The 25,023-nt window shown below is 40.3% G+C and overlaps 2 protein-coding genes and 2 long non-coding RNA genes across 6 annotated transcripts in view; 2 read left to right on the forward strand and 2 right to left on the reverse strand.

Moving 5' to 3' along the window:
* Positions 1-2,756: 2,756 nt before the first annotated feature.
* LOC119501865 (carbohydrate sulfotransferase 12-like) lies at positions 2,757-11,743 on the reverse strand. Of its 3 annotated transcripts, none has more exons than XM_037792550.1 (5): positions 11,570-11,743; positions 7,405-8,099; positions 5,850-6,002; positions 4,415-4,594; positions 2,757-4,008 (listed from the first exon to the last, which is right to left on the reverse strand). In XM_037792550.1, exons 2-5 carry the CDS (start codon positions 7,768-7,770, stop codon positions 3,460-3,462), a joined length of 1,248 nt encoding a protein of 415 aa, XP_037648478.1. In that variant the 5' UTR covers positions 7,771-8,099; positions 11,570-11,743; the 3' UTR covers positions 2,757-3,459. The 3 variants fall into 3 exon arrangements, with proteins under 3 accessions (XP_037648478.1, XP_037648476.1, XP_037648477.1); XM_037792548.1 differs by having other exon boundaries at positions 7,405-8,109; XM_037792549.1 differs by having other exon boundaries at positions 7,405-8,109; positions 11,560-11,743.
* Positions 4,608-23,478, forward strand: LOC119501868. The gene is made up of 3 exons (XR_005209941.1): positions 4,608-5,080; positions 14,666-14,904; positions 23,341-23,478. It is a non-coding gene; the product is annotated as an uncharacterized LOC119501868 (long non-coding RNA).
* card11 (caspase recruitment domain family, member 11) overlaps positions 14,435-25,023 on the reverse strand; it is a 28,864-nt gene continuing 18,275 nt past the window's right edge. Inside the window, exons 15-25 of the mRNA XM_037792540.1 lie at positions 23,672-23,789; positions 23,378-23,579; positions 22,962-23,088; positions 22,628-22,871; positions 21,342-21,423; positions 20,968-21,063; positions 20,397-20,517; positions 19,175-19,357; positions 17,385-17,506; positions 15,395-15,510; positions 14,435-14,864 (exon numbers count right to left, since the gene is read on the reverse strand). Of these exons, the coding sequence (XP_037648468.1) occupies positions 14,660-14,864; positions 15,395-15,510; positions 17,385-17,506; positions 19,175-19,357; positions 20,397-20,517; positions 20,968-21,063; positions 21,342-21,423; positions 22,628-22,871; positions 22,962-23,088; positions 23,378-23,579; positions 23,672-23,789 (1,616 nt within the window). The 3' untranslated portion in view covers positions 14,435-14,659. The remainder of the gene's footprint in view (positions 14,865-15,394; positions 15,511-17,384; positions 17,507-19,174; positions 19,358-20,396; positions 20,518-20,967; positions 21,064-21,341; positions 21,424-22,627; positions 22,872-22,961; positions 23,089-23,377; positions 23,580-23,671; positions 23,790-25,023) is intronic.
* LOC119501869 lies at positions 23,470-23,964 on the forward strand. The gene is made up of 2 exons (XR_005209942.1): positions 23,470-23,611; positions 23,716-23,964. It is a non-coding gene; the product is annotated as an uncharacterized LOC119501869 (long non-coding RNA).

Raw genomic sequence — 25,023 nt, forward strand, 5'->3', positions numbered from 1 at the left:
TACTGATGAAACTGAATGAATACTTTTGCATTTTCCCCAAAGTCTCTTGTGACTTTATGAACTATTTATACGTGTTTTACAAAAAACATGAATCACAAAAATAGATTTATTTTTTTTGGTTTGTGACAGCGATCAATGTTAGGAATTGGCATGAGGTCAAAATGTAGGAAAAAGATGATGTGGCACTGTAGCTTCAAAGAGACACTTAATCTGTTAAAAGCATCAATGCTGTTGAAGCGTCAGGTCACCAGCAGTCAAACTCTCAATCCTCACAAAGATCCATTAACAACTCCAAGACTGATTTTCCCCATTACAAAAGCAGCATGTACTCATAGGTTTTATTCTGCCAATAAATAAACCGTTTCTTTTTCCCTTACAAAATGATTCCATCTTACGGCATCGCTGTTAAAAGTATAAATACAGCCAAGAGCAACATTTCTGACATGGTTCACATCAGAAACATAAGAAAACGACACAACAAAAATACAAAAAGAGATATGAAAATGACAATCCAAACACTGGTGAAGTGGGAGTGTGTGATGACTAGGTGTGTTTTCTTTCCTCTTCTTTTTTTTCCAATTTTTCTGTGTGTATATTTAGGCCCACATGGAAAAAAAAACGCATCACGTTGACAGACTTTTGGGAAAAACCAGTCGCTGATGCTGAATAATTCCATCCTGACTGTGAATTAAAAATGCCCCACACTTGTACAAAACAAACCAAAAAGGCAGTGAGACAACAATGAGTCAATAGTGTGAACATGTACATCTTAAGAGACTTGCAGAATAATTGCATACAGTACAAACCACACAGTAATCCTGTGTTAAACAACAACACATGAAGCAATCCACTGGACACAAGCACACTGAAAGAATCATGAATCACACAAATTCCCCGTAAAGAGTTTCTGCTGAAGGGCTCTGCTGTTTTCCTGTTCTTTCCGAAGAATAACCACACAACATAAACAAGGCCCAGTATATCAAATATACCTTGTGGCTTCGTACAGCTCTCACTGTATTGTGTTCAAAGTAAAAAGTCCATCTACAAAAATACTTTTTTTTTTTTGCTGTGTAAACTTTTGCAACCAAAGGCACTATCTTATCTTCCCGCTCTTCTAATATAAAACATGCAGCCCCGATCCGTGCTCGCATCATGATGTGATTTATCTTGACTCACACCTTTCCTTGTGACATTAATACTGGCATCATCTTGCATCAATCTCTTTGTGGAGTGATGTGCACATACTGAAAAAAACACTTCTTGTTGACTAATGTGCTCAGCTCTGTGCTACAAAATACTGCGTCCCGTGAAAATGCTGCCCTTGAAATGTAATAAAAAAAAAAAAACATATTTAGGGGGGTGGACAACAACACTGTTGCAGTCTCCAGGGTTACCCGATGTAGGTCAGTGTTAATAGCTGCAGTTTGTGCGTGAAAACACATGAAATGCTGATGAGAACAGCGTCACGGCAACACAACAAGCAATAAAAGAAAAATGTTCCCTTTGGAAAACTAAAATACACAGACGGAGGCTGACCTGTGTGCATCCGGCTGAAATGAAAAGAATGTAGAAACTCCAGTTTTATGCCTCAAAGACAAGCTGAGACAAATCCAGCTGTGCCGTCTAATGTTCACTGGAGCTGCTGTGTGCTTCTAGACGATGAGATGCTTGCTCAAATAAAGCAAGCTGCTAACGTGTTGTCTGTTTCTATTAATATAATCGAATGGATTTCTCTACTCTGAAAGCTAATGTGCCGGGTCTGAAGAAGCAGTAGGGGGTTGTTGGTATGTGTTACGTAACACACGAGTATCCTCTTAATCTGTGTATGAGGTATAAAAGAACCTGTTTCGGATGCGGATAGCTGAAATTAGTATGTCTTTTTAAAACACATACATCAAAATCCCTTTCATGCTCGACATAAACATGGCACTTACACAATGTGAAATAAATTAGATGACAACTTAACGCTCTAAAAACTAATCTAGTAACACTTTGTTTTTTAACTGGTCGCCCACATTTCCCTGTCCATTGCATCTGTGTCGGTGTCACGACCAAAAGGGTTCCTGTGACATCACAAACATAGAGTATGGCTCTGTGACATCACTTCGGCATCCTGCTACGAAGCCTGTGTGATCGTCACGGTTAGTCACAACCAGCCCCGTCTCCACAAAAATCACGTTCCCACACAACTGAACTTGCATTCTCAATTTGGAGGGGAAACGTATTTCGTCGCGGATTCGTCTTTGATGTATCACAAATACATTCGCGGAAGGCCGCAGCAAGTGACGCTGTACAACGAGTGGCGCGCAGAGCAGGTGATGTTGTATATTACGTTACGTGGAATAATAACGTTATTGAAAATGACGGGGTATAATGAGTATGACAAGCGAGAAAATCCACTACGGGTGGGCGGGAGGGTCAAACAAACAGGACTTTCCACCAGGAGACCGCTGTTCATGTCCCGTGTGAAAGTCAACGTTCACTTACGTAGTCATTTTAAAGGTCTTATTGATAACGTTTTTATGTAGACAAATATTTTTTATAAAATAATACATCCACAGAGCTTGTCGAAAGGTACCAAATAAAATAATGGCTTTTCCTGAAAAAAATATCATGATTGTGAATTAATCACTTTTTTTTGGTGGGTCCAAAATGTATGTTTTGTTTATATTTGTGGAAGATATCTGACGTTTGGTTCCCACTTCTAACAAGGCTTGTGAGCCAATAGTAAAACAACGTTGGCATCACGTGGTGTCTCTGGGTCGTCATAAGTGGCTGCAATTGACGGTAAGTGTCTGGCAACGACTTGTTGTAAAGTAAAAGCAATGGAACGGGGGAGATAGTGACATCTAGCGGCTGAATGTTATCAATGTTATCAATAGCATCTTTAAGTCAAACAATGTTTTTTTTAATAAACCTAACAAAGTAGTGTTGTTGCGTTTTTTTCGTTTTGTTTTGCTTCAATTTACAAAGTTAATGTTTAAAATTGTTTAAAAGTGCGAGAGTAATCCAGGGGAAATTACGTAATTGAGAATGCGGTTTAGTTGTATGAGAACATCATTTTGTGGGAGACAGGATTGTCACAACACAACTGTGACATCACAAATGCCAGGCGTGGCGTGACATCAACGTTGGGAGTGCTTGACACTCGGCGTGGAGTTTTGAGTTAAGGACTACACTGAATGTACAACATGTTAGGGACACATGCTGTTTGCACTCTTACTTGTGTGCTTCTTGTTATCGTTGTGATTGAATAATGGCTATTAACCTGGCTTCACCTCATTAGTGTGCTTCCTTGGAGCAGTGAGTGTCCTTAATAACGTGCACATTCAGTGTAGGACACACAAGACCGGAGGACACGTCTGCAAAAGCCCAGAACAAAGGGAGGTGTCACTGTTGTTGGAGTGTAGTATTAAAGGACATGTTGTCTGTGTGTGTCTGGGTCAGTTATGTAGAAAGTCACTCATTGAAGATGGAGTCCGGTCTGTCGTAGCCAAAGAGCCTGAAGTCAGGTTCGTACAGCTTGTAGAGTTCTCTCCGAGCCTCGACGGGCACCGTGCTGAACCAATCGGACTCCCAGCTGCTGGCTGTGAGGTTCCTGTGGGAGGTGGGGAACTCCACCACGTTGTCCACTCGCAGCTGGCGCAGCAGGTGCTCTGCGTCCTCCTCCGCGGTCTCCAGGTGGCCCACAAAGTCGTACTGAATCTGGCAAGGGTGGCAAAGCCGATACACTTGCCGCCAGTGCTCGTTGAAGGGCATCTCCTTCTCCGTCTGAGGGTCCAGGAGATACTGGATGAAGTTGGAGAAGGAGGGGTGGATGCCCACGCCGAACGCCTCGTCCACAGAGGCCGGAGGCGTCGGCTGGTTGCCGTAGCGGCGCAGCATGACCTGTGCAAAGCGTCGATAGAAGTCCTCGTTGCGCAGCTCAAATTTGTTCCGGTAGGCGGAGATGAGGCGCACGAAGGGGTCCCGCACAAAAATGAACTTGGTGTACTTCTTCAGCTTCACCTTCAAAAGTGGATTTAAATTGTATTAACACGTAACATATTATCATCACACATATATATATAAAGTATAATGGACAGTTAACTGAGATGATGGAGGCTAGGGCTGGGTATTGTAGTTTCGATACCATTTGGTACTGAGTTATTTCAGTCGATACCTTAAAAGTATCGAGTACCATCACCCAGCCCTAGTGGAGGCAATTGAAAATAATATTGACTTTTTTTTAAATCATTTTGTGGCCTGAAGCACACAGTGACACAGGTTGGCTTTTCTCTGCAGTTCCACCAAAACATGTCTCCAAAAATAAAACTGATGTCCCTGTGTGGGAGGTACAGAATCACCAAGAGTGAATTAAAGCTAGCAGATGTAATAATATGATATGGTATTATGGTATAGTATTTGAACAGACCTTCATGAGGTGCTTTGCAAACTTGCCGTAACGTTTCCAGAACTTGTTGAAGGTAAAGTGCATGCTGCTGTTGTGGACCAGGTCCCTGGGGATGGCCAGCGGGTCTCTCTGGGGAACGCCGTCCCGCAGCAGGCTTTCACTGAGAACTATCATGATGCGCTTCCAGTTACTGCACGCTACCTGAGAGGGGGAGTCGATGGTCAGTTATTACAATGGAATGGGTGCAAACTGAAAGAAATAAAAACTATACCTCAATAACATTTGTGCATGTGTGTGCGTGTGGATTGGACATGGACATACTGATCTGTTTCTTCTTTTGTCTAATGAAAAAACTACAGCCAAGTGTTCCAGCTCTTGTCGTGGTCTTGAGTTTTTGTTTATGTTTCCTGTTTTATTTTGAAAGTTACTCTCCCCGTCTGTCATGTGTTTGGTTTTACTTCCTGTCTTTGTGTGTTTTCCCACCTGTTTGTGTTTCCTCTGTTGATTAGTCCCTTGTATCTTGGTGCTTCCCTCTCCTTGTGTCAGTTCGTCGTCATTCCTTGTTTCCAGTGTACCTGCCTTAGTTTGTTGTTTCTACGTTCCAGCGTTTCTCCTCGTGTTTAGCTTTTCAGTTCCTAGTTTGTGTTGGATTTACTTCGGTTACCTGCCTGTTTTTGGACTCAAGCTGTAAGTAATTTTTCCATCATTGATACTCTCCCTGCTGCCTCTGCATTTGGATCCAAACCTGCTTTCCTGACACCGTGACAGCTCTTATTTACAATCAATTGAAAACAGCACATATCTCACCGTGAATGTAATTTAAAGTATTTGATCATTTAGAAAGAAAAAAAACATGTTTAAGTTCTTCCAGACTTGCATCATAAGTAAATTAAACTTGAGTGGGGAAAAAATCAATACAGCACAGTATCGCGATATTTTGTGTGGCAATATTGTATCGATAACAGATGTCAAGTATCGATCTTTTATTATATAAAAATGGCTGATATTCTGTCTTCAGAGGTTGTAGCAGGCTCAGTCTTAAAACTAGAGTGAGGATACTGGTATCATATGAAACTAGAAAACCTAAACCATGTCATGTTAGAGTTACACTCCAAAGTTACGCTAAATTTTGGCGAGGAAAAAACTGGCATGGCATTTCATGGCCATTTTCAAAGGGATACTTTGACCTCTGACCTCGACATATGTGAATGAAAACTCTGAGATGAACAGAGTGAAAACTGTATCTTATTAGATAAAACGGATGTTGACAAACTGCATAATTTGCAGTTAAAAAAACCTAATCAATTGCAATATATCTTATCGCAATACTCATAAATATATATATGTATATATATATAGATATGTATATATATACATATCTATATATATATACATATCGCAAAATGTTAAAATCGCAATAAGATCGTAACGTAATGTTCACAAAGCGTTTGCGTACCTTGGGAACATAGCAGTAGATGATGCCATGCCTGTCGTCCACGATAAGGTGATCCAGCTCCCTGTTGGGAATGTCGTCAAACGAACGGTTCTTGCCAGGAAACACCACGCTGTCATTGGCGCACATCTCCTGGAGTAACCTCCGTCGCTGCTCCTGATTGTACCATTCGGTGAAGCACGAACAACACATTTATTATTAGTAATTAAAACGATAAAATGTTCATCATACACACATAAAGGAGACATTCAAAAACCTTGACTCTTTTATGTAAATATGAATGGATCGGTACTGTTGGGTTAGATTCATCATCTTGTTACTTATACTTGAATCAATAGATCCTGACTTTAAGGTCCTGTACACCCACACAGGTGTTTCAAAGTATTCTGGCTGATTAGACATCTGCTCAGGTTGAATTTGAGTGGAGCTCTGCTGGAATTACAGTACATGACGAACCTACACGAGCCAGTAACCAACGATAAAGCTGTAAAGTCTCCCACCCAGACAGGTGCAACAAAATGTGCCCATGCAGTCCTGAGAATGAGTCTAATTAGGCAAAATCTGTGAAAACACCTGTGTGGTAGGGCCGTGGGTCTTTAAAAGATTTGTTTTATTTTAGCAAGTTCGTGTCAAGTCTGCTTGTATTAAGACAACTCTTAGCAAGCTTATGTCATCAAAACATGATTATATTTCTCAAAGTAAAGAAAGGGGATTTTGATATTTGTAGTGAAACACAAGTGAGCTGATCCAAATGCTTCGAAGCTTCGACCATTGCCATGGTAATCGACCTCCAAATCAGTATTTGAATGCTTGTTTTATTGGGGGTTTTTTTAAGTATAAATCCCAAAATAGCCCATGAAATAAGGAATAATCCCACAACATTATTCATATTTAACACTAATTATTATTAGTTATTCTCAGACAGATAATGCTGTTTGTTGTGTGATGAGGAGTGTGTGTGCGGTAGTGCGTCGCGAAGCTTTGAATACCTTTGAATATTTCTCACCGAAGCTTCGAAGCCCAAAAAATGGTATTTGGGACATACGGTGTGTATATATATATATATTTATATATATATATATAACATGCAAAGAAAGATACCCAGCCCTGTACATACAACAATATAAGAATGTTGAAATCCAATTATAGTTAGTTTAGTTTCAAATTAGTTTTGTCATAAATCCATCAATATTACATAGCTTCATTTCTAAACTTGCTCCAATTAACAAATCACAATTCAATCAGATTGCTCTGAATATGAGCACTACGTCCTCCCACGGATCTTTTTTCATGGCCGACGTTTTGACTTCTGTAGCAGGAAAAGCAAAAGAGAAATTAACGACGGCTCTGTTCTATTTAAGTACTGTAGTGAGTCGGCGTGCAGCTCGCTCACTTCCACACTTAAATATGATTTATGAATTTTATTATTAATAACTGTGCTTTTCCTGCTATGTGAAAAAAGGAGTATACATTCAATAAGCCCAGCCCACTATAACAATTAAATTGAATACTACTCGTATTATTAAAGGCATTGATAATAATAATTTCAGATATTAACCTGTCTCTCACGGAGCTCGGCCGCCACTGGAGTCAGGTGAATCTTCCACTCCCGCCGCGGTATATACCGTTCCTCTGCTTTCTCTGATTGGTTACTTGTGTCGGCGGGGACGGGGTCTGTGGGCTCGCCGGTTCCCGGCTCTAAGAATTGGTTGACGAAGGCATCGATGTCGGACAGGAAGGACGGCGTCCGGGAGGTCTGAGCTCGCTGATGAGGCGGGGGATGTGGGATCTTGGGTCCCGGGGAAACGGGGGTGTGCAGATACAGATGTGAGGCTCCGACGTCGTCCCAGTAAATGATGATCAGGAGGATCATGAAGGCCGAGCCTAGGACGACGAAGATGCGGAACATCCTGGACGTTCCCATAGTGAGTGTCGCTGCTTGCTACAGGATCACCATAGCAACTGACTACGACTTTACAGGGTGTCTCTACACCGTCACCATGGCAGCAGATTGAAATAGTTACCTGGGTCTTTTTATGTGATCACCGGGGCAACAGATTGGAGTCATAAGGTTCTTGCTACAGGGTCACCATGGCAACAGAGTCAAGGTCCAGGAGCTCTCTCTCACCATGGCGATAGATAGATAGATGGCAGCTATAGCAGAGTCTGTGGTGGGCTTATCATGCTGCTGCTGCACTGCAGGAGTGTAACTAGCTGGCCATCCATGGATAAACTCTCACCTCTGCTCCATGCCTGCAGCACCCTGCACACAGAGAGAGAGAAAACACTGTTATATATTCCATCTTTCTTAGAGTTAAATAACAAACTCAGTTTCTAAAATCAGATTATGTGCTTGTCACATCACTGGCCAGCATATCGACGCCAAAAACAGACGTTATTTCATCTAAATTGGATTTGTTTTTTGTAATTTTGTAAGCACGTTTGAACGAGACGAATCACTGCCAGAGAGAAACGCAGCGAGAGAGAACAAAGACACTTTAATGACAAACCAAGTTACATGTAAAGTATAATAATAGACTAAGGCTGTCGACCTTTTGAGATCATTTAAGTGTTCACAAGTGTTGCTGAATTCCTTGTGTTTTAAAAATTCCTCCTCGTCAACCATCTGAGGTAGAGTTACACTTACAAAAGCATGCAGATTATCGGGGCAAATATAAAAATTCAGTTCTTCTAATAAGAGCTTGAGCACGTCTGACAGTTTATTGGCTTCAACTTTTTTGAACTGAACTTCTCCTTCACCTCTCTGAGTTGACTCTACTCCCACTCCCAGCAGTAAAATCGCGAGTGGTTGTCAAATGAGTGCGTGCCAGCGGGCTCTCTGCATACCATAAAGTAATAACTTTTGCATTGCACAAGCATCCCGCTGTACCCATAGCAGGCGTCCTATGGATTATGGTACAGCATCAGCACACTTTAATACTGAGCACCCCCTGAAGTAATAAAAGCCTCTATGTTAGCAACCTTTTGAAAGAGGGCCAGTAGCAAATATTTTACACACACCTAACCAAGAAGATACTTTGTGCATGTTGGAAAACACACTGAAGCTCACTGTGCTCATGAAATGCACAAAATAGCCCATATTACTTTACGGAGAGCTGCAGACAGATGGTCTGTGTCTGCTCTACCTGTGGCTTATCTCAATCACAATTCATGTTTCTTAAATCCACTTTATCTCCAGTCTATCTTCCTGTGCAGTTTAAAAGTCACAGATCGTCGCTTTTTCTCTCTTCTAAATTTGGAGCTCTGGTGAAACAGTCCTCATATTATTTCCTCTTTCCTGAAGCTGAGAGGGGACCATTGACATGGAAAATCATTATTCCTCTCTCCAGAGGCTGCCGACTATACTCCTCCTCTTCCTCTCTGCACACCAACGAATTAACTGCTGTCCCATAATCTGCATCAAGTCAGGCATATCAGGGGCAGAACATATTAAAAATGTTCTGTCAGCGGTGGAGCGTGAAAAGTGAATTTACTCAAATAAGAGTAAGAAAAGCAGAAAGTGCTATGTAATAGCAGCCTACAATTTAGAGTATTTCTACCGCAGTTTAGGGCTCTGGCGATATGGCCAAAATCTTCTATCACGATATACTGTAGGTGATTTCATATCAAACGATATGTATCATGATCTAGCATGATTTCTGGTAAATCAATAAACAAAGAGTCCGTATGATGAAATAACCACATAAAGCCTAATTTTGTATACTCATGAGAAAGTACTGAGTATTTTCTTATTTAATTAAAACTTTAGTGCAAAATGTAACATAAGTTTCAAGTGAAATTATGGAGAAAAAATAAATATTTCCAGATATACATCGTGTTTACATACATGCACACGAATACAGAGTAATCAGATTTGATCAGTTTGATCCGGTTTTCTGAGAAATTTGAGGTAGTATCTGCCTGTCATTATCAATTTACATGACGGAAATGTGTATCATGATATATGATTTCATCACGATACTATTCCGTTGAAAGATTATATATTATCATATTTAAGTATCACCCAGCCCTACTTCAGTTTATACTTGAACTCCACTACAATTAAACGCTATCACTTACAAATTTAGATTTTATGTACAAGACATGTGATGATTTTAAAAACTGCGATGCATTGTTATAAATTAAAGTAACCAACAACAGTATATGAAAATTAGCTACACCTCAACCAACTATAGTAGTAAAATGCTACTTACACATTAATGCATTATTGATAAATAACCCAATAATGTATCATAATCAGAGCTGCAACGATTAGTTGACTAATCGATTAATGATCGACAGAAATAAAGATGTTCCGATACCATTTTTTCCTTCCCGATACCGATTCCAATATCTGAACTTGCGGTAGCGGAGGTTTTTTTACAGTGTGGTAATTGTTACTGAAGTAATGTAGCTGAATACTTCATCACTACTGTCTGCTAGGGGTGTAAGAAAATATCAATACACATGAGTATCACAATATTATGTTGCTCGATACTGTATCGATTCTCCAAAACACTATCGATTTTTAATTAACCTCTTAAAAATCAGACGTCCCGCTGTCGGGCCCAGCCACTATTTGATCTTTCTGAGGTTATAGCGGGTTCGGTTTTAAAGCTAGAGTGAAGTTACTGGCATCATACCAACATACCAACCATGTCATACTAGCTTGTCGTGAAGGAGGCTAAATAACGCTTCAAAATGACGCTACATTTTTTTTAGCGAGGAAAAACTGGCCCGGCCATTTTCACAGGTGTCCCTTGACCTCTGACCTCAATATATGTGAAAATGGGTTCTATGGGTACCCACAAGTCTCCCCTTTACAGACATGCCCACTTTATGGTAATCGCATGCAGTTTGGGGCAAAAACCATGCAGTTTTTATTCTACAGTATAAAATTTGTTCTATTAAAATTGTTTATTTCTGTTCTTTATAATATCGCAATTTTCCGATTTTTTTTTTTTTTAAATATCGCAATATATCGCCTTGCTTACAATATCACAATATATTGAATCGGTTCCCCTGTATCATGATACTTATCGTATCACCTGATTATTGCCAATGCCTACTGTCTACTGTAGCCATGGACAAAATAGGGTGAAGTATTTAATCAATATTTTGGATTATATAAATGAGAAACATCCTTTTTGTGTTGACATCAATATTTTTTAAGATGTACACTAACATCAACAAGTCTCAATGTGATGTAAAGTCCCTCATCAGGCTGTTAATGATCATTTATTAGTGGTTAGTTGACTCGTAATAACTGAAACGGACAGATAAAGCCCTACAGAGCAGCCTGTAAATCACACACCGTCCTGTCCGCAGCAGCCAGCAGCGGATGCCAGAGAGCAGAGAGCAGAGAGCGGACACAATGTAGCCCTTTGACGGGGTGGCAGAGCAGCGGGAACGGGCTGTTCCTCACACCGGGAGCCTTCTCCGGTACATGTGTTCCCGGTTCACCGTGGAGCGGGTTATTACGTGGAGATAATGCAGAGCAGCGGAAAGAAAACACCGAGCTTCCGTCCAGCCTGTGGTCGGTTTTCTCCTGTCAGCGTGCCTCTGTAATAGCGGTGTGTCTGGGTGTCAAAGTAGTGCACAGCTCTGGAGCAAAGGTGCATGCAGAAAACACGTCGTTGCTACTGAGAGGTTGAAATGTGAACTTTTTAAGATTTTTTGTTTATAATAAGAAGAAGAAGTATAAAAAAAACACCTTTTCTCACCTCTTTTCTGTGCCCGCCAGCTCCCAGCGCCGCGTCAGCTGAGCCTGTGATGATGCGAGTCCTGGAGGAAAAGATGGAGCGAGAGTAGGACACCAAGTATCGCGAGAGTTTGTGTAGTTGGGAGTTTTTTGTTTTTTTTCAGCAGAGCAGAGTGAGCTCATGAGGGGAAAAATTCACTTTTCTGGGTCAGCTCCAGTTCCAGCACAACATGTCTCTCTCTCCACACAGGGATGATTTATGTAGACAGTCACCCCCCCTCCTCCTCCTCCTCCCACTGCTGGAGCTGAAAATAACCTGCTGTACCTGCAAAAAGCAAAATGTCATCTTCACTCAAAAAACATTAGAGCAAAGGGATGATAATAAGGGAAATGTGGCTGAGGGGGATAACTGTGTCTATTTCTGTTGCCTCAGGGCTGATGCGGTTAAAATCCTGTTATTTGTGAACTCTTTTCATCCTGTGACATCAAACATAGCAAGGAGCCCCTACAGAGCAGCTGATTCACTGACTGTGCAACACACACACACACACACACACACACACACATGCACACACACCATCATCTGCTTTCAATCAGCGTCACACATTTCACCCCCACTCTCTCCTGATTTCACTCGCAGCGCTGTGTTCTCATGAATTTGCTTAATATAACTTTGTACCCTGGCAGTCATTCTACTTTAAACACACACACACACACACATGCAAGAAAATCTCAAGAGAAGGAAAAGAAGAAGATGAAATCCAGACTATTTCTATATAGCATCATTTCTAAGCACTGAAAGACATATCATGCATCATATTACATTATCATTACATATATTTTATTACATTTCACCATAAAACAGTGAAAGTGTAGTGGGAGAAGTATAAATATTAGTTTTTATATTTCACTCCATGGAGCAAAAATGCAGTGGTATTTGCTAAAGTGAGGCTGATAGAGTGTTTTGGGTTTGTGGATGATTTGAGCATTTTTGGGAATATTGCTGTATGCATGTCTTTCCTCGCAGATGAGGAGATTATCTAGCAGCCTTATGAAACGGGTTACTCTAAATCCCCCTCTGGCCTGCCCATTTTTTGCCAAATTTGGACCGTCTGCTGTAGAAATCAACGAAGTGAGGTTTAGCGAGTTATGGATAATATGACTGAATATACCCAGAAATCATCTTTTTCATGAGTCCGTGTTTCAGATTTGAAGGAGTTTCAAGGTTTTACTCAGCAGAGTTATTCAGCTAGTTCAGTTTAGTTTTAAAAGCGGTGAGTTGGGAGGATATTTTGTTGACAGTTAACTTATTTAAAGGAACAGTGTGTAACATTACTGGCAGAAATGGAGTATAATGTTTTTTTTTGTGTATAATCACCTGAAACTAAGAATAATTGTGTTTTTGTTGCCTTAGAATGAGCCCTTTATATAGAAAGTATAATTAGTAAATATAATTAGGCCTAGCAAATTAGTCTATTATTATATTCTATTAGGCTACATTATGATATGACTATATTAATGGGTTATTATCATTAACGCATTAATGTGTAAGTAGCAATTTACAGTTGGTCGAGGTGTAGCTAATTTTAACTTTTCATATACTGTTGTTGGGTACTTTAAAGGAATAGTGTAACAGTTAGGGGAGAAATGGAATATAATATTAAGTATGTTTTCTTTAGTGTATAATCACCTGAAAATAAGAAATGTTGTGTTTTCGTTAGCTTAGAATGACGTTTATATCTATATACGGAGCAGAGCGGGTCCTCTTCATGGAGCTGGCCGCCATGTTTCTACAGTAGCCCAGAACGGACAAACCAAACACTGACTCTAGAGAGGGTCATTCACGTTTTCACGTTTTTTGCGTCAGATAAAGTAGTTCTCCTTCACTCTTGGCACTCGTGAGAAGTTTCAGATGGTTGCAATCTGGAACCTCACCACTAGATGCCACCAGATCCAACACACTGCACCTTTAAAACTTTAAATAGTGCATATTTGTATGAAATACATTGTTGGCAATGAACGGCAACAGTGCAAAGAGTAAAGAATAGACAAGGGCTTCAATACACAATTCATGATATAAAAACTCAAATCACGTAATTGCAACCAGCTACCACTTCCAAAACTGAATTCCAGGCCTCTTAAAACACACACTAACACAACCCAAAAGCTGAAAACTAAGTTTATGTTAAGTTATAAAGAACATGATTTCTGATGCACAAAACGATGTTTGTTAATCAGACTTTTTTTCCAATCTTTTACTCTTTCTTGTGAAATGCTGCATAGTTTTTCCTCTTTAAGACCTCTAAAAATGAAATCTGAGAAGAGAAAAACACTTTTTGACCGAACTGCTTACAACTTACAGAAATTCAACTGGTGCTGAGGGGTCACAAGGAGATATTGCTTCATATTAAGAGGTCACTAATGAAAAAAAGCTTCAGAACCACTGGCTTACATCACTAATGCATTTGCTTTTATGAACCTTTAAAACCCTTGTGATCGTGTAAAGCTGACAGTCACGGTTTCTTGTTGCCTGATGTGTTGCACACTTGTAATGTGTTCTCTAAAACATCAAGCGTTCAGTTCTAGTCTACTTTATTCTCTTCAAACAGCAATGATTTATCGGTTTATGTAACATTTCTATTTCTGCAACATCTTTAGGAGAAGCACTGCATAACAAATTTGCTCCAAAAACGTCCTATATAAATAAATAAAAGGTTAATGTGATTTAATTTGATTTGACTTGATCTCTATAGTGTGAAAGGCTGACATTCACCACCAGAGGGCGGTATAATCAAAGTTAAATTGGATCAGACTGAAATTGAAAGTGCCCCTCACAGAAGACCCTTTAAAGGCTGAAGTTTAAAGTAAAAAAAAAAAAAAAAGGCCCTTTTTAAAGTTTTCCATTTGTTTATTTCTCTAAATCAAAGTCAAGGCAAACATTTACAAAATATATAATGCATTTATGTTATAGCAGTGCGAATGTCCACATGTGCATTTTTGAGTCTTGGCATAAATATGCATAAAAGCAGAATGTACATGGGTGTTTTTTACGGTGCTCAGCTACAATACACTATTTCCCTGTACAGACCGTTGTGTGTATCTGTGCGTGTGTCTACAGGAGGTCCTGCTCCACCCAGATCGTCTTCTTCTGCTCCTCCAGGATCCGATCTTTGACGACCCTTATGAGGTCGTCCGTTCCTGCCCAGGCCTCGGGCTCCACGCTGGCGTAGAGGCAGGGAATGCCCTCCAGCTCCTTCAATTTCGCCCGACACGACTTCACAAACTCCTCCTCCGACTCCACGCGCAGAGGCAACTTCCTGTGTGGACAGGAAACAGGAAGGAAGCAGCGCTGCGGCGGTGAGTGTGGTAATGTTCGGAGCCCATTATCTCTGATCAAATCCTGTAGACACTTTGCAACAGTGGTTTGTGTACTTTGTTGTAATCCTCACAGAGGCTGACAATAATGGGTTCATAGACTGTTTGTCTATTTAAAGGCACAGTCCACATTTATATGACATTATCATCAACACACCAGACTGAAACGCCACAGGACATATTGTATTTTGAGTAAGCTTCCCAATTCTCACCTTTGCGGACAAGAAAAAGCTCTTGTTCAGCCGTTACAAGTTCACAACTATTGTCTGCAGGCTGCAGTGAACCTCACATACATTACATGCTCAGTTTAAGAGAGTCAAACAGCAGACTTGTCCTTTAGTGGGTTCAATCTCACCTCCCGCTTGGAATCAAAATGTCATGCAAGGATTGACGTATTGGCGTTTGGAAAAAGAGGTTGTGGTTCGCAGCTGTGGGTAAAAGTGTGAAAATGAGGGAGGTTTGACGGGCCTACCGTAACTTCTTGACATTCTTCTCACAGATCTTGACGTAGATGATGATGGGGTAGATTTCTCTCCGCAGAAGGTCTTTGACGCAGCTCAGCTCGGCCTCCAGCAGGCAGTGTTTGCCCTGGTGAGGGGTTGAAACAATCGGATTTTACAAATAAACGCACATCTATATTGTGTAGTAATGACACTTGCGTACATGATTGAACGCACAGATAAGCACACAACACCTCACATAACCATGAAAAACTTTTTCAGAAGGCATTTTGCCTGATTGATCAGATTTAAAAGGACATTGTGGTATTTGGCCTCTGATGGCCAAAGACGGAAAATAATTGAAATCATGCATGAATTTATGAATTCAACAACAACAAACTAGAAACTAGAACTAGAATTACCGCTTCATGGATGTATGCAGGGTCTGAAATTAGCACCAATTGAAATTAGCAATTGTTGGCAGTTGCGGATAAAATCCTCAGGCCATCCGTGACTTTGGCAGACAGGGAAAACGCTGGGGATGGGAGAACCAGTTCCCGTTAAGAATGGGTTCTTACTTGTCCAATTCCTTGGTATCTCATGCTTTTGTGACTACTCGATTCCTCTGAATTGATGCTTTCCCACAGTTACGCATACACAATTATAGTTACGCAAACGCACGCTGTATTATGTTTCAGTTCGTTTGAGACCGGAGCCACGGCGGAGAGAAAAAAAGCAGCGCTGTGAACAACAAACCTGTGTTGAAATCAGCAGGAGGAGAGTTAGTAACGTTACCTGCAGGTGGGCAGCACAGTCCTGCTTGGCTAAATAATGGAGCTACTAACGTTAACGGAGATGCCATTGAGTTATTATTATGAGGCATTCAAACTCTGCTCAGGAAAAATTACTATTGGTCGAAGGTAAATTACAACATTATCATGATGTGTTCAAATGTAACCTCGTAAAATTAGGTTTTTGGCGAGAGAGAATTTTTTTAGAGAGAGAATTATGACCTGAGCCTCTAGGCAGCTTGCCAAGATTTAAAGATCTAAAATGTTATTCCTTTTAGTTTATAACCATGTCTGTCCGAAATGTCATCACTTCATCATTTTATCCCGATAGACGTGTGTGAAATTATCATAATTAGCATATGAATTCTCGAGCTATGGCCACAAACGTGTTTTCTGAGGTCACAATGACCTTTAGACACCAAATTCTAAATTCAATTAAAAAAAAGGATTACTTCAACATTTTGGAAATTACGCCTAACAGCTTTCTTACAGAGACTTATATGAGTAGATTGTTACCACTCTCACATCTGTACAGTGAATATGAAGCAAAAACCAACAGCCGGTTGGCTTAGCTTAGCACAAAGACTGAGGGAACTGAGGGAACTGAGGGAAAAAGCAGCCTGGCTCTGTCCAGCGGTAACAAAATCCACCTACTACAAGCATCTCTAAAGCTCACTAATAAAAACCTATCTTTGGTAAGACAATACATAGGGCCTATATTAAACTCTTTCCTCTTGTTAAGCAGTTTCGGTAAGAGATTACTGAAAACCTGTCATGTTTTTTTCATATAGATATCAAACCTTGTCCGGTAACTTGTATACTAGGTGTGAAAACGGCCATTAAACAACCAGAATTGTGCACTGTACTATAGCTGTGGCCTAATAGCAGCCAAGCGGATTATTTAAATGAACTGGAAACAACGTAAACCAAACTTTTAGCATGGAGAACTGTCGCAATGACCCCCCAGTCTTTGGTTCTGCATTAAAAATTATAAATTAAAAAAATAAAAATCTCTCGACAGAACCAGGCTGGCTGTTTCCCCCTGTTTCCCGTCTTTATACTAAGCTAAGATAACCGGCTGCTGGCTCCAGCTCCATATTTACCATACAGATGTAAGACGCTTCTAATAATGAGGGAAATTTTTCAAAAGAACAGACACATAAATGCAGGTGCGTACACACACACTCACACACACACACACACACACACACACTATTCAATAACAGCCTACCTTAGAAGCGACAGCCTCTATGTTTTCTCGGGTGATGCATTCAAATGTGGTGTGTTTCTCTTTGTAGTGAATGAAGGGCTCCACATTCTGTTTCAGATGAAACTCATCTTTGGACAGGGTGTCTAAACAATAGAGTATAATAGAGTAAAATACATTAGTATAGAAAGAAAAAATATGTATACATTTGAAAAAAAAATGTTCAGAAACTTAGATTAAAACAGAAGGAACAGAAACTTTTGAGGTTTTGGCCCTGGGGAGTCTCCTACGTAACCAAGATATCACACGGTGTCTTGGCCTGCCAGATGTTTGACTCTGTGTCTGACCCCACTGTACTGGGAGCAGTTGGTTTGTCATGGGACTGGAGTGTTAATTCTCTGTATCCCTAAATAGAGTGCTGCAGGGATGACGTATTTTTGTAGGTCAACAGGGAAGTCAGCATCGCCCTGGTTCCCTCGACCAAAAGCCAATGGGATTTTTCCATTGGATTCTGGATTATTGCAGAAAATAAGCTCAGTGGCAAACAAACATTTATGAAACTTACACATTTTGTTCCATAAGATGGTCGTCACAAATGAACATCACTTTTTTAGAGAGGGATATTCACTGATCTATCTAAAAACCCATTCAAAAAAAACATTGACTTTGAGACGAGGGAACCAGAAGTGCAAAAATGCTAACTAACTTCTGGGTTTTAAAGGGACTGTTTGTAAGAATCAGAAATTGGTTGTAACAGCGACACCTGTGGCCGTTAAGTCAACGAAAGTCAGTGTCCTGTTGCTCGCGCTCGCCCATGTGCACGAGCTACTTTAATGTGAGCGAGCATCTGTCAAAACAGTGAGGCGACACACGTCAGCTAATACCCCAATCTCACTCTATATTTCAGCTGCTTGGCAGTAATGTTAGCTGACCAGACGAAGGTCTCTCCATGAATCAGTGCTGATCCTAGTGTTGGCTTTTCCTGCTTCAGCCTCCCGACCGCGGCCGGAGGGAACAGGGGAGACACCGGCACCCGATCGGAGATGATAACGTAACTCGTTGCGGAGCCCCGTCACTTCACAAGACACGGAAAACCTCTGTTGGTCTGGAGGACCTGCAGCATTTATTTCTGCACAAACGTCCACTGTACATTCACTAGATATTCTCAGAGCTAAACTAACTCTTCTGCAGTGTGTAGTGTGCGCGTATGCACGTGAGGTGGAGCGAGCTGTGAGTGAAGGCAGGCAGGCAGAGGAGCAGAGACTACGGCCCTGGAGACCAAAGCTAGGGCCTCCCCCGCGTCCTCCGACCGCGGCCAACACTGTTTTGCAAGACGGGCTTCACTAGATATAACTGCGGTTTTGGTGCTTCCGTGTAGTTTGTGTTGGAGTCTTGTCTGAACAGCGTAGCCACACGCGAGCTTGCATGGGACACCAACCCGGATTGATTTATACGTGTAAGAAGTTACAAACAGTCCCTTTTAAGACTCAGTCCTGCAGCACTCTATAGAGATTTAAACTCCTCTGTGTCGTCATCCGCATCATCATCCACCATCCATTATCAACTTGGCCATCTTCCTTTCCTGCCCCCGCCGTATCTCTGGTTACACGCCTTAACATTTACACCACAGTGCAGGACAATACCTGACCTGAATCCCAATAGTTGCTTCCTTCTTCCCCCTTAACTACTTGTTATCCACTATCTCCTCCATCTTTGATTCACAATAGGTGAACACACTGGGAATATTCCAACAAGAAGGAAATACTCCTTGTGAAGACATTAAGATGGTGTGTTTATTCCCATCATGCACAGACCTGGTTTGCAGATGTCAAACTCCATGGCTGCCCCCATGTTGAGTATTTTCTGGATAATGGTTTTGGCGAGAGCAGTGGGAGTGAATAGGACCGGTCTTCTCCTCTGGGTCCGCTGGGGGGTGACAGTACTGTAGGGAATCAGGCTCAAACTCCTGCTCAGCTCACTGTCTGGGTCAGCAGCATCTGTTTACAACCAGGACAGCACACACACACATAATGACACACTTATCTGCAGAAAGACAAAGTAGCCTTGATGTCCACGAGGTTATTTCATATTTATATATTTCAACTGTGCACACACTTCAGCGCTTCCACTTCAACTGAAGTTTCAACATTTTTTACCACTTGGACATCAATGACAATTCGACTGATTTCACCACTTTCACACATCAACTGACATTTTAACTGCTTTCATCTGACTCTTCAAATGACCTTTCAACTTCTATCAATGCTTATTCTTCAACTGCCGCTTCACACACTCTCAGGTTTTGAAAAACAAAAATAAACAAAAAAAGCTTCCAGAACTGCTTTCAATGCTCACACTTCAGCAGAAACTTCCACTGATATGGTCTTTCGGTTCACACCACACTTGCACTTCGATTGACACTTCCAGCTCTATTCATCATCTATGCTTTGACTGACATTTCAGCTCTTTACAGTGCTTGGACTTCAACTTGAACAACAACGTGATTTTATATTTCAACTTTATTCAGTGCTCACACTTTAACTGAAACTTTCAGCACTTCTATTTGAACTGCTAATTCAACTACTTTCAGCATTTGTATTTCGGCTGCCACTTTATAAACAACAGTTTCAGCATTTCAAATATTTCAAATGGTTCAAATGGTAATTGTTCTTTGGTCTTAGTCGACAAAAATCTCTTTAGATTATTAGTTGTTTTTTATACTTTTTCATGCTGAATGACATATTTCTAAGAAATGATAAGTACATCTCTGGTAAACACAAGATTTAAAGTGGTACTTTTGTGTGATTCTTTGTGGAGAAACTCAGTTTGACACATCTGTCGATTAAATCAACTAATCGATTAGTGGATAAAATCGTATGAGTGTTAGTCGACTAATAATTTCTTTGGTCAAGGACTAGAATTTTCAGTAATATGCCCGCGTGTATTTTTTGTTTTCAGAAAATGTTGCCTTGTCCAGATGTTTCTTCTGGTTGCTCATGTGGAGTTTTTTTTCCTCCTGCATCACTTTGTACTCACCTTCTGGTCTCAGCACCTCAAAACCTTGTCTGGGTAGTGTTGTTGGGCTGCCTGAGTTGATGATCCGAACGCGCTCGTTGCTGTTCATTCGCTTGTACTTGATGTCCACCCGGCTGACAAACTACAAATCAAAACAGACACAGAAAAGTATTAATGGAGGCAGAGTTGAGCTAGCTCTTTGTTCAGTAGTGCTGCACAGTCATTTTAGGAAAACAAGGTTGTGAGATTACTTTCATGTTATCAATAAATCCTTGGGACACCATTTAAGTTGGAGAGTGGCATGGTATACTGAGCATACAAAATACCTGAGTTATTACGTTTTTTTATGGATGTTTTGATATTGTTTTGCAGTTGTAACGGCTACCACTTTACAAGAATGTGGTTTCAAAATGTGTCCTCTTTAATTAGAGGCTTTTGGGTGTAAGCAGTTCATTATAAAATAATATCTTTTGGGGGAAAAGTGAAGTATTCCCTTACAGAGAGGGATCGGTGCGTTCAAAGAGGTGCACCATTGCACTGAAAAGACACAAGTCTTATTCTACAACAGGACCTTTTGTTTGTACTTGATTACCTGCAGTATCTGAGTTAGGAAGATGCTGGCTCGAGACAAGCGTGGGCTGGCTTTAGTATCAGGAGACGGGCTGGCTTCTTCTGGCTGTAAATTGTTCTAAACAAGCACATACACACGATCAAAAAAATATTTGTTTTACTCTGACTTAGAGTAATACAGAATTTGTGAAATAGTAAAACGATTTCTAAATAGGATATAAAAGATATTAGTGAAGGGGATTGTGACAAGTAGGCAAGTGACTTTGAATGATGTGCGTCCGGATGCAGCTGAGGGCTTAAGCATTTTTGCTTTAGTCAAATGTGAATGTGTTGACATATTAATGGTGTATATTCAAATATATGTACCTGATTTTTTAACCTCAGGAAGTTTCTTACCCTATTGCGGTTCATCTCATTCTCTTCTCTCCCCCCTCGACACACAAACTTCTGAATCTTTACCAGGAGTAGCTGCTGGGCCCTACAGTCACAAACACATAACATTATCAAATTCATGATTTTGACACAATTGGAAAAGTAAAAACGACGTATTATCATTAAGAGTGTCCTCCATCAAGCTACATCCTGTGCTTCTCGATGGGTGAGAACAACAGGTTGTGGGACTCAAAGTGTGAAAATGTGCAGAGGTTTGACTGTTAGTGTGTGAGTGAGTGTGTGTGTGTGTGTGTGTGTGTGTGTGTGTAGCTGGTATTTGCTACAGCGTTGGGGCGATCAGAGAAACTTCACACTCTAAAAGCAGATGTAGACCCCTCAAGACCCCTGCTAAACTTTGCATGGTTGCTCAACTGTTACATCACCTTTGCATCCTGCTCAGAATGCTGCAAACCAGAACAGATGCATGATACTCTATTACTCTATTAGCATTTAAATGGTCTTTGACACCACGCTGGTTTGTAACATGTGCTTCATATCCTAAAACAAAATGTTTTATCCAACTGTCAACTCTGAATGGCTTTTAGTTAGGGTAGTCAAAGTTAACGCGATAATAACACGTTAACTCAAAATCGATTTTTAGATTGTATCAGGCTCAGTTTTAGAGCAGTTTTTAGCTAGAGTGAAAATACTGGCATCATATGAAACTAGAAAACCTGAGGAATCCATTGGTACCAACCATGTCGTACTAGCTTGTCGACAAGAAGGTTAAATAACGCTCCAAATTTATACAAAATTTTGGCGAGGAAAAACTGGCATGGCCATTTTCAAAGGGGTCCTTTGACCTCTGACCTCAAGATATGTGAATGAAAATTGGTTCTATGGGTACCCACGAGTCTCTCCTTTACAGATATGCCCACTTTATGATAATCACATGTAGTGTGTAGTCAAGTCAGCACACTGACACACTGACAGTTGTTGTTGCCTGTTGGGCTTGAGTTTGCCATGGTATGCTTTGAGCATATATTTTATGCTAAATGCAGTACCTGTGAGGGTTTCTGGACAATATTTTTCATTGTTTTGTGTTGTTAATTGATTTCCAATAATAAATATATACATACATTTGCATAAAGCAGCATTTTTCCCCACTCCCATGTTGATAAGAGTATTAAATACTTGACAAATCTCCCTTAAAGGTACATTTTGAACAGATAAAAAAAATGATTAATCGCGATTACATATTATAATGAATTGACAGCCCTACGTTTAGTTTTAAAAGATCTTCTCCATACCGTGAGTTGCTGGGTATGGTGCCGCGGTCAGGCAGGTCGGAGCCGCTGTAGGGGTCGACACGAGCGCACAGCCACTCACAGTGACCGTGGTGCCTGGTGTCCAGCACGTGCACCACCTCATCGCAGTGCACGCTCAGAGAGCAGCTGTCTGATTGGCCGGAGATGTTGAGGTTAACCCGTATGTGGAAGGAGTCGCCGGAAACCAACGGGCCTTCCGCTAGGTCCCTCTGAAGGCGTCGATAGGCTAGAGCGCACATCCACACGTATGAATTTACATACACAGTATATGTATAATACATAAATACATATGCACAAGTCCTTTACAAACACTTACAGTCAAAGTTGGCTCGATAGTGCAGCCTGATTAGTCCAGAGCAGTGCTGCAGCGTCCAATGGGCTTCTTCCTGAGTGCTGGTATCCAATGAAATGCTTTGGTTCTCGTCACGTATGCATCCCTCAAGCTGGTCAGCCAATCACAGCACAGGACAGATGAATAACAGATTAAAGCATTCATGTTTTTGGAGTTTTATGTCAAATTTTTACACTTTAACAAATTAGTCCATCGAGAGTTTTAGCCTCTGGATTTGTTACACTTTCTTCTGGAAATGTCCATGTACGTTTGTCAGATGTCTTACTGGTTCTCTTCCGTTTGACCAGCTAGTGGTTTTAATTCGACAAAGATTTACCTCACTGAACTTTTACTCCTCTTACAGCCCCGTGTGAACCTGGACCGGCGAGTAAACTACATACCAGTAGGAGGTGGTGGCCCTCTCGAAGCCCCACTTTCTCAGCGATGGAGCCCGACTGGACGGCTGAGATGAAAATCCCGCTGTCGTTGCCGCCGACCAGGGTGATGTCCTTCAGCAGGTTGTCGCCTTGCAACGACAGCTCCTGCACCGGCTTCAGGGAAGCGCTGATCCTGGAGAAGGAAGACAGAGACGGACGGAACGGCCTGCACACAAAAGAAGAAGAAGGTGTTAATAGGTAAGCTTATAACTTTCAATGATTCCTGCGTATGTGAGTGCATGAGTGTCTGTGCTGTACCGCTCCAGAGAGAGTTTCCTGAAGATACTGTTGACCTGCTCCAGGTCATAAGTGTCCATCCCTTCTGACTGATGCGATGAGGAAGATGAGTGGACAGAAGATGGACCACGCTCGTCCTCTAAGGAAGGGACGGACGGACAGAAACAGACAGAGAGATTATTTAAAAAAACGGTAGACAGAAGATAAATAAGGTCATTCAGTTCAGAAACTATAAAAAAAAATGTATATTTTTTAAAAATACATAAATAAATATATGCAGAAATAAATGTGAAAATAAATGAAAATGCTTCTAATTATTCTTTGTTATTTCTCTTTATATTCCCACATTTATTTATTCTTTTCTCTTTTTCTTTTTAAATTTCCACATTTATATTTACTTATTTATTCTTTTATTGATTCCTCATTACATTTCCTTATTTATTTATTTATTTATTTATTCACTTATATATTCGTTATTTTTTTCTCTTTATATTTACACATTTATATTTACTCATTTATTCTTTTATTAATTTCTCATTATATTTCCACATTTATTTATTTACTTATATATTCTTTTATTTTTTTCTCTTTTTATTTCCACATTTTTTATTTACTTATTTATTTTTTATTTATTCCTCATTATATTTCCACATTTATTTATTTACTTATATATTCTTTTGGATTTTTTTCTTTAAATTTCCCCATTTTTTATTTACTTATTTATTTGTTTATTTATTCCTCATTATATTTCTACATTTATTTATTTATTTATTTACTTGTATATTCTTTTTAAAAATTTAAAAATTTCCCCATTTTCTATTAAAGGGACTATTTGTAACTTTCAGGTTCAAGGCTCCGTCACTTCACAAGACACGGAAAACCTCTGTTGGTCTGGAGGAGCTGCAGCAGTTATTTCTGCACAAACATCCACTGTACATTCACTACGTATTCTCAGAGCTTAACTAACTCTTCTGCAGTGTGTAGTGAGCGCGCGTTCACGTCTAGAGGTGGAGCGAGAACGCGCGCGGTGTGAGTGAAGACAAGCAGGCAGAGGAGCAGAGACTTCAGCCACACGTGAGTACGCGCATATGCGAGCGCGTGGCATTTGCGAGTGTGCATGTGTCCCGATCCGGTACACTTATACGCTTAAAAAGTTACAAACAGTCCCTTTAACTTATTTATTCCTCATTATATTTCTAAATTTATTTAATTATTTACTTATATATTCTTTTATTTTATTTCTCTTTATATTTCCACATTTATTGATTTACTTATATATTCTTTTATTTATTCCTCTTTATATTTCCACATTTATTTTCTTATTCTTTAACAGATTTATTATTTATTATGGCACTCCTAAGACTCCATACATT

This window comes from Sebastes umbrosus, chromosome 14 (genome assembly GCF_015220745.1).
Source record: "Sebastes umbrosus isolate fSebUmb1 chromosome 14, fSebUmb1.pri, whole genome shotgun sequence".
NCBI lineage: Eukaryota > Metazoa > Chordata > Actinopteri > Perciformes > Sebastidae > Sebastes > Sebastes umbrosus.